The sequence below is a fragment of the Myotis nattereri genome, assembly GCF_964212035.1.
Source record: "Myotis nattereri genome assembly, chromosome: 10".
Lineage (NCBI taxonomy): Eukaryota > Metazoa > Chordata > Mammalia > Chiroptera > Vespertilionidae > Myotis > Myotis nattereri.
The window spans coordinates 42337650-42346340 of NC_138085.1; the positions used below are offsets into that span (position 1 = coordinate 42337650).

Below are 8691 nucleotides of genomic sequence, written 5' to 3' on the forward strand. Positions count from 1 at the left end.
CTGAGTAGCATAATGAAATCTCACTCCATCCCAGCTAGGACATGAATCATCCCTTTGTCCAGTGTATCCACACTGTATACACTTAGCCTGCCCACTAGTCATTTAGCTGTCTCAGTTATCAACAATAGCAGTGTCACAGTGCTTGTGCTCAAGTATCCCTATTTTACTCAGTTATGGCCCCACAAGAGTAGTGATGCTAGTAATTCAGCTATGTTAAAGAGAAGCCATAAAGTGCTTTTTTTTTTTTAAAAGTATTTTTATTGATTTCAGAAAGAAAGGGATTGAGAGAGAGAGAAAGAGAGAGAGAAACATCTGATTTGTGAGAATCATTGATTGGCTGCCTCCTGCATGCTCCCTACTGGAGATTGAGCCTGCAGTCTAGGCATATTCCCTGATCGGGAATTCAACTGTGACCTCCTACTATTATTTGCATTCTTAGACATAAACTGGGGGTCCTGGAATATATTTCCCACAGATAAGGGGAGGCTACAGTATGTATTTACTGTTTGTGTGTCTCAAAAGTGACATTTAGCCTTGAATTTGCCTATTCTTTTTCTAGTTGAAGCCCACATTTGACACATGCAGACCAAAGCTACACCCCATTTACTTATTTTCTTAAATTGATTTTTAGAGAGAGGAAAAGAGAAGGATAGAGAGGGAAACATCGATGAGAGAGAAACATCATTGATTGGCTGCCTCAGGCATGCCCCCTACTGGATTGAGCCTGCACCTGCGCATGTGCCCTGCGTGGGAATCAAACCGGTGATCTCTTGGTTCATGGGTTGGTGCTCAACCACTGAGCAACATTGGCCAGGTTACCCCATTTACTCTTCAGTTCATTCTAAGCTGGCTTTCGTTCTCTACCACTCTCTACCAAGACTAGTTTTCTGGTTCACCTTTGACTTTTGCTTCCTTGGCTCTGTGACAATACAATTTTGTAGATTTCTTCATCACTAGCTACTCCTCCTCTGTCACCTTAGCTGGCAACTTTTTCTTTACTCAATTTTCAGATTTTGCTGTTTTTCAGGGCTTTATCCCAGGATGCTTTTTTTCTTCTTTCCCTAGTCTTTCTTCATGACTCTAATTTTATATTCCCAGTTAAGTTTACTTAATTTGTCTTCAGTGGAGCTCTTTTTTTCTTCCTCAAACTTGTTCTGCTCCTCCTTCCCAGGCTTCTTATTTCAGTAAATGTTAACACTGTCCTTCCTACTGCCCAAGCAGGAATATAGTAGTTATCTTTGATTCCTCTCCTTTTATTCATTGTGCACCCCCATCCCAGTTCTATTGACTTCCTTTAGGTTACATTCACTACTACTGTACTAGTCCTGACCACCAACATTTTAAAAATCTGGATATTAGCCCTAGCTGGTTTGGATCAGTGGATAGAGCGTCGGCCTACGGACTGAAGAGTCCCGGGTTCGATTCTGGCCAAGGGTACATGCCCAGGTTGCAGGCTCAATCCCCAGTAGAGGGTGTGCAGGAGGCAGCCAATCAGTGAGTCTCTCTCATCATTGATGATTTTCTCTCTCCCTCTCCCTTCTTCTCTAAAATTAAAGAAATATTTTAAAAATAATAAAATAAAATCTGGATATTATATTAGTCTTATAAAATGTTTTTCTTCTTCTAGCACTAAGAATGGCCTTTGTAAAAAATATATATTTTTATTGATATAGAGGGAGAAGGAGAGAAAGATAAAAACATCAATGAGAGAGAAACATCGACCAGCTGCCTCCTGCATGCCCCATACTGGGGAACAAGCCCGCAACCCAGGTATGTGCCCTGACTGGGAATCGAACTGGCAACTTCTTGGCGCATGGGTCAACACTCAACCACTGAGCCACACCAGCTAGGCATGTCCCGGGTTTGATTCTGGTCAAGGACATGTATCTTGGTTGCATGCTCCATCCCCAGTAGGGGCGTACAGGAAGCAGCTGATTGATGTTTCTCTCTCATCGATATTTCTAACTCTATCCCTCTCCGCTCTGTAAAATCAATAAGATATATTAAAAACATAAATCAGATCATGCTCATCTCTTGCTTAAAATCTTTCAGTTTTTTCTTCTGGCACCCTTTTTGTTCACTAGATTCCACTGAAATTAGGCATCTTTCACATTCTTTCAGATGCAATCCAGTCTCTTTGCTGCCTTTACACAGTTTACAATGCTTTCCCCTTTTCCAGGACTTTCTTCCCAGGTGTTTTGCCTTGGCTAGCTCCTTTTCCTCTCAATTTCAGCCCAAAAATCATTTCAAAGAGACCTTCCCTAATCATGCTGCTAAAGCAGATCCCCAGGTCCATAATCTCTATCTCTGCATTTTGTTTCTTTCATAGCATATACAATTTGTAATTACTTTGTCACCTCCATGGCAGTAGAGACTACATCTGCCTTATTCACCAACATATCTCTAGCATTTAACCTGCTGTCCAGAACATGATATCTGTTCAATATTTATTATCTTGTTGGATATTATAAAGCGAGATTTTCATCCATAATAGTCTTAAGTTGTTACATGAACTTTATAATAGCTACCTCAGAAGAGCTTTTGGGCTTTGGACTTTTTCGGGTGATTAACATAACCAAAGTCTGATATCCAAATGAGAAAAAGATAATTTAAAAGCGCCGTTGCATTTTAGGTGAGCTATCACATATTGTGTATCTCGTAAAGCATTTTCACTCAAAAAACATTTGTGAAAAGCAAACTTGAGTTTTCTCTACTGCTAACAGTTTAACATCAACTAATAATGTCTTCTTTGTCATTTCTAATGTGTGGAACAGGATGCGGAAAACGCCATTCAACAGATGGGTGGCCAGTGGCTCGGAGGAAGACAAATCAGAACTAACTGGGCAACCCGAAAGCCTCCAGCTCCAAAGAGTACATATGAGTGTAGGTGTATTGGAGAAGAAAAGGAAATGTGGAATTTTGGAGGAAAATACATTAGATTTTAAATGTTAGAGCTGTTCCTGGAGACTTATTGCAGAAATAGATGAGAAGCAAATCAAGACTACTGTTCTAAAATGTACTTAGTTTTCATTTTTGTAATTACAAATAGTAAATATTATCTCTAATGTGAAGTCTCCTATTAAATAGAGAATATTGAGTAATTTTAAAGACATTCTTGGGGGAGGTTTAATCATCAATCAAATATAACGTGTATTATATAAGTATTTTGTTCAAGGTAGATAACTATTATTATAATAGTGAGTTACTAGTAATACTGCATTTCTCTTTCTGAACATTTTATTTAAATAAAAATATAAATCTTTCCATCCCCAGCAAACACCAAACAGCTGTCATATGATGAGGTCGTAAATCAGTCTAGTCCAAGCAACTGTACTGTATACTGTGGAGGTGTCACTTCTGGGCTAACAGGTATGTGGGCTTTACCTGTATGGTATCTTGAGGTTAATTTTTAAACCGAAAAGCTTAATATTTGTGGATTTTAATATCATTTAATGGGTGTGTTTTTGTGTTTTGTTTTTGTCTAACAGAACAATTAATGCGTCAGACTTTTTCGCCATTTGGACAAATAATGGAAATTCGAGTCTTTCCAGATAAAGGATATTCATTTGTTCGGTAGGGGTGGCTTTATAAAAAATTTCTCCAAAATTATTTTTATATATTTAACTTAGTGTTTTTCTTAAAAATTTACTTCGGTTGTAAAGAAATAAAAATTTCTCTAGCATTTAGCATATCTGCCACTGTTTTTTAATAGTTCCCATCTTTCAACACAAAGCCAGTAAAACATCCTCTGTTAAAAGAAGTTTCTCCAGAATTACAGGATCTGAGGGGGGTGTGGGGAAAAATATGCCATTTTATTGATTCTTTTATGTAAATTGCCTGGCTCAACTTGATTTTTTAAAAATATGTTTTTATTAATTTTAGAGAGTAAGGGACAGGGATAGAGAGATAGAAACATCAGTGAGAGAGAAACTTTGATCGGCTGCCTCCTGTATATCCCCTAATAGGGATCAAACCTGCAACCTGGCATGTGCCTGACCAGGAATTTAACTGGTGACCTCTTGGTTCATGGGTCGCTACTCAACCACTGAGCCCCACCAGCTGGCTCAACTTGATTTTAAAAAATACGTTTTATTCTTAAGTTTTTAAACAATTTATATTGGTGATTCTTAATATTGTTTTCAATAGATTCAACTCCCATGAAAGTGCAGCACATGCAATTGTTTCTGTTAATGGAACTACTATTGAAGGTCATGTTGTGAAATGCTATTGGGGCAAAGAAACTCTTGATATGATAAATCCCGTGCAACAGGTGAGAGGGTTCTTGACTTTGCAAAGTAATTAACTGGGCTAATACTAATAATATTGTTTTAAAAAATATATATATTGTTTTAGAATGAAATTGTTTATAATCCATGTTAATAAGTTTCTAGTGCATATTAAAATGATAGTATATAAGGGCTCATCCTACGTGTATTATAGTTCCAGAGTGGTGGCTCATGGATTGCAGTGGTGACATGATGAATGTGACCGCCTCAATTGACTCATACACAGTGGATTTTAAAATGCTCCGACAAACCTAACAGGGTATTAAATTTTTTCTTAATACTTGGTAGATTTATTCACATATTATATGGAGAATTCCCAAGCATTGTTGACTTGATTGAAATAAAAATGTAGTTATATTTATGTTTAGGGCCTTGGCATTTTGCTGCTTTTGTTTTTCCAGGCAGCTTTAGTGGTTAACTTGATCCTACAACGATTTCTATGAGGGAATTGTAAATGGAGCATTAAGATAGAAGTAAGAAAACTGAATGTAGAAATAATCTTTGTATCTTCCTTATCTAAAGGAAACAGTCATGTGAATAGTTCATAAAGCACTAAACATTATACTTAATTTAATATTTATTACCAGAACATTATCCACTGCCTTACAAAGAATATGCTATTCAGAGTATTGTGTCAAGTTATAGTAATATAACCTCACTTTTTTTTTTTTTAGCAGTCACTTTCTAAACTCTTGTTTATCCTTTCATTTTAATTGTAATGATGGCCCTATTTGGTATGGCTATGTATATTAGTTATTTGTAGCATATTAGGACATATAACTTCAAATAATACTAAATTATCTGTTATAATTTTACTTAATAGCAGAATCAAATTGGATATCCACAACCTTATGGCCAGTGGGGCCAGTGGTATGGAAATGCGCAACAAATTGGCCAGTATATGCCTAATGGTTGGCAAGTACCTGCATATGGAATGTATGGCCAGCCATGGAACCAGCCAGGATTTAAGTAAGAATATTAGCTCTTTTATTTATTATTAGCCTTTGAAAATGTCAAGAACTTTAAGAGATTTTTTTTTTTTTTTTTTAAATATTTTATTGATTTTTTACAGAGAAGAAGGGAGAGAGATAGAGAGTTAGAAACATCGATGAGAGAGAAACATCGATCAGCTGCCTCCTGCACATCTCTCACTGGGGATGTGCCCGCAACCCAGGTACATGCCCTTGACCGGAATCGAACCTGGGACCTTTCAGTCCGCAGGCCGACGCTCTATCCACTGAGCCAAACCGGTTTCGGCGAGATTTTAAGTAATTAGTAGGAAGCATGGCCCTCTTTCCAAAGCATAGTTTTAACCTTTGAAGGACTTAGTTTAGAATAGTTTTTAATTTATAGTTTTAGGTATATCTCTGTAAATTTTTGCCTAGAAATTTGTTGCCTTGAGGTATAACCAACATTATAAGTAATGTGACTAATGGTCTCTTGGCCATTCTTGAATTCAGTTATTTTGTTGCTAGTTGTTTTATTCGTTCTTCATTTTTTCTGTGTAAAAGGGTTTATTATTACATGGAAGCTTCTTTATACACCCTGAATTATGCAATTTTACTTAAATTTCTAAAACACAATCTGAGAAAGTAAAGATTAAAATACTTTAAAGTTTTTCTCTTTTTTTTTTAAAATTTTAATTAATTAAATCTTTATTGCTCAGATTATTACATTTGTTCCTCTTTTTTCCACCCATAACTCCCCTCCACCCAGTTCCCACCCCACCCTCCTCCCTCACTCCCCATCCACTGTCCTCATCCATAGGTGCACGATTTTTGTCCAGTCTCTTCCCGTATCCCCCTCACCCCTCACCCCTTTCCCCCCCTACAGTTTTTTTTTTTAAAAAGAAACTTGTATTTATAATATTGAAAAAATTTATGTGCTTACCTATGCTAATAATTGTTTTACTTTTTTCTTTGAGTAATTAAGTGCTAGTCATATCATATCAAATGGTCAGGTTTATTTCAGGAAGTGGTTTGTTCACCATATGTCCAACCCAGTTGTATGGTATTTCTTCCTGAGATGAAAGATGAATTTTTTCCTGAGGTCAAAGGGGATAAATGTTTACAGGTTAAAGGTATTTTCTTAGCTGTAATTAAACTAACAAGATTAAGCTATACAAATTAAACCTGTGAGGATGCTTGTACCTTTGCTTTCCTTGGCATAATAATTCTTTTTTTGAGCTAAAGAAAAAGTATATTTCCTCTCTATATGTTATTTGTTCTTGGTGTTACCTTTCATTTTAATCAGTGGATTTCCCTCCCCTCTGCTTCTTTCACATGCTCTCCCAGTCAGACACAGACTTCTGCGCCATGGATGGGACCAAATTTTGGAATGCAGCCACCTCCAGGACAGAACGGCAGCATGTTGCCTAATCAGCCTGCAGGGTATCGAGTGGCAGGGTATGAAACCCAGTGAAAAAGGACTCCAGAATCTAAAGCCAGTGGCTTGAGGCTACAGAGAGTGTAGTAAAGCCGTTGTTTACTTAAAGATTTAATCAAATCAGTCAGTGCAAATGTCAGATACAATGTATTTATTTAAAACATTCATTTTTTAATCATGAAATTACTTAACCATCCATATTGTTTTAAAAAGAAACAAGATGCTGGATGTCTGCCAATTTTTGCCTTCATTACCTTTTTAATAAAGTTTCTCAGATCCTTGTTTCAAACACAAATGCAGGGATTGCTGCCACTTTTTAAAAATTAGGAGGCAGAAAATTGCACAACGTTGAACTTTTTTCCACTAAAGTAGTGTGCAGTTCTAGTTTGCATTCCTGATATGATTTAAAACATGTAATATAAAGATATAAAAACAAAACACGAAAAACCAAACCTGTGCAGAGTCTAGAAGTTCTTTATAATCTTCAGCTTGTGCACAATTCTGTTTTAGGTCTTTTTACAAAGGTTTGTTTGAACTATCCCATCTCCACTGTTTTCCCTTTGGGGTTTTTTAATATAAATTATTAGTTTACATCATTTTTGTATCTACATTTTTTTCACAAATTTGTCTTGCCTTATTAAAGTTCTGTATAATATACTTAAATGGAAAAACAAATGTTCAATTAGATTGAAAACTTTTCTCAGATGGATTGTTAATTGCATTCATCTTGTGTTTTATATGAGAAGGTGCCTCAAGAACTCCCTGTTGACTTTGTTTAAAAGAATTTTTATCTTCTGTGATAAATTTTGTTGTGTACCAGAAAATATAAAAACAAAAAACTTGTTACTAAAAAAAAATCTCTGAAATGTGATAAGTTCTTATGAACTGTGCTAATTTCATGTGTCAACTTTTACATTTACATGTATTATTTCATTATGTAAAATGTTTTAGCAGTTTAATATTTTGCACAGTTAGCAAACTTTGTATGTCATTTCCTTCTTAAAGGTATCATGCAGAGTTGACAGGAGATTTGTAAGGTTTTAAGTTGTTTGCATGTGATTATCAAATACACACTTTGGTAGTCTTTGAATACAAAGTCATCTGCTCTTGTTTTTCGAGAATTTTTAGCAAAGTTGTATGTAAAGGAATATATTAATTTGCCATTTTCTAGTTTGTATTTACTCAAAAAGAGTAAATCAACTTAATTTTAATATGTACAGATAATAGCTGTGAAACTGTAGAATATCCTTAGGTCAGGCTTGGGGTTCGTTGTGAACACCAAAATTAGCCTGAAGGACCAGCCGGGCAAAGCATTTTTTAAATATTCAGAGGCCAAAAGATAAACAAAAAAACCTTTAAAATCCTACCTCCTTAAACAGCCTTCAAAGAGGAGAATCCTCAGTGCAATCATTATTTTGATTCTTTTGGTACCTGTTTTCCTGGAGTTCCCAATTTTATTATATTTTGGGGTGGCTCCGAGCATTAAGAGATTTAATCTTTGATAGCATTGTTCTAGTTTTTGAAATTTCTAGTACATTTCAGAGTCTCTTAGAATAGTTTTGTTTTGTTTTCAGTGCAAGTCACAAACTCCCTTCCTTGACTCACAAAGGGAAAGGGCCCCAGTATACATATTTGGATGGTCAGTTGTTTTTAAGAGCTTCAGATAGCTCCTAGTACGTTATTTAGGAACAGAAAAGGCCTGTTCCTTCTAAAGGGGAACAAGTGACTCTAAGCTGGTCTCTAAGCCAATACTCTTGTAAACCAGAGCCCAGGAAAGACAACTCACTAGTATATTATTCTCTGGAGCTCAATTCTATGCAGTTGTACTAATGTTTCATTAAGTCACTGTGTATTTTTAAGTGTTGCTACATTAAAAGTTGCTTTATGAAAGATGAGTAAATTTTTTAAATATTTGGAAATTTTATTTCCTTGTTAACTTCTACAGATCAGGGCATGCAACCAAAAGCAGTGTAAGTGAAATAACTCAAAAAATAAAATATCAGGAAGCTATTTTTAAATT

At 35.8% G+C, this 8691-nt stretch overlaps 1 protein-coding gene across 2 annotated transcripts in view; it reads left to right on the top strand.

Annotated features, from left to right (window-relative positions):
* The window catches only part of TIA1 (TIA1 cytotoxic granule associated RNA binding protein), a gene marked incomplete at its 5' end in the record, with an annotated part of 30978 nt that extends 22287 nt beyond the window's left edge, over positions 1 to 8691 (top strand). Inside the window, 6 exons of one of the 2 annotated variants that reach the window (XM_081101467.1) lie at positions 2775 to 2883; positions 3274 to 3369; positions 3489 to 3573; positions 4147 to 4270; positions 5110 to 5255; positions 6581 to 8691. In XM_081101467.1, the coding sequence (XP_080957593.1) occupies positions 2775 to 2883; positions 3274 to 3369; positions 3489 to 3573; positions 4147 to 4270; positions 5110 to 5255; positions 6581 to 6707 (687 nt within the window). In that variant the 3' untranslated portion in view covers positions 6708 to 8691. The remainder of the gene's footprint in view (positions 1 to 2774; positions 2884 to 3273; positions 3370 to 3488; positions 3574 to 4146; positions 4271 to 5109; positions 5256 to 6580) is intronic. The other variant, XM_081101468.1, reaches the window with a different exon arrangement.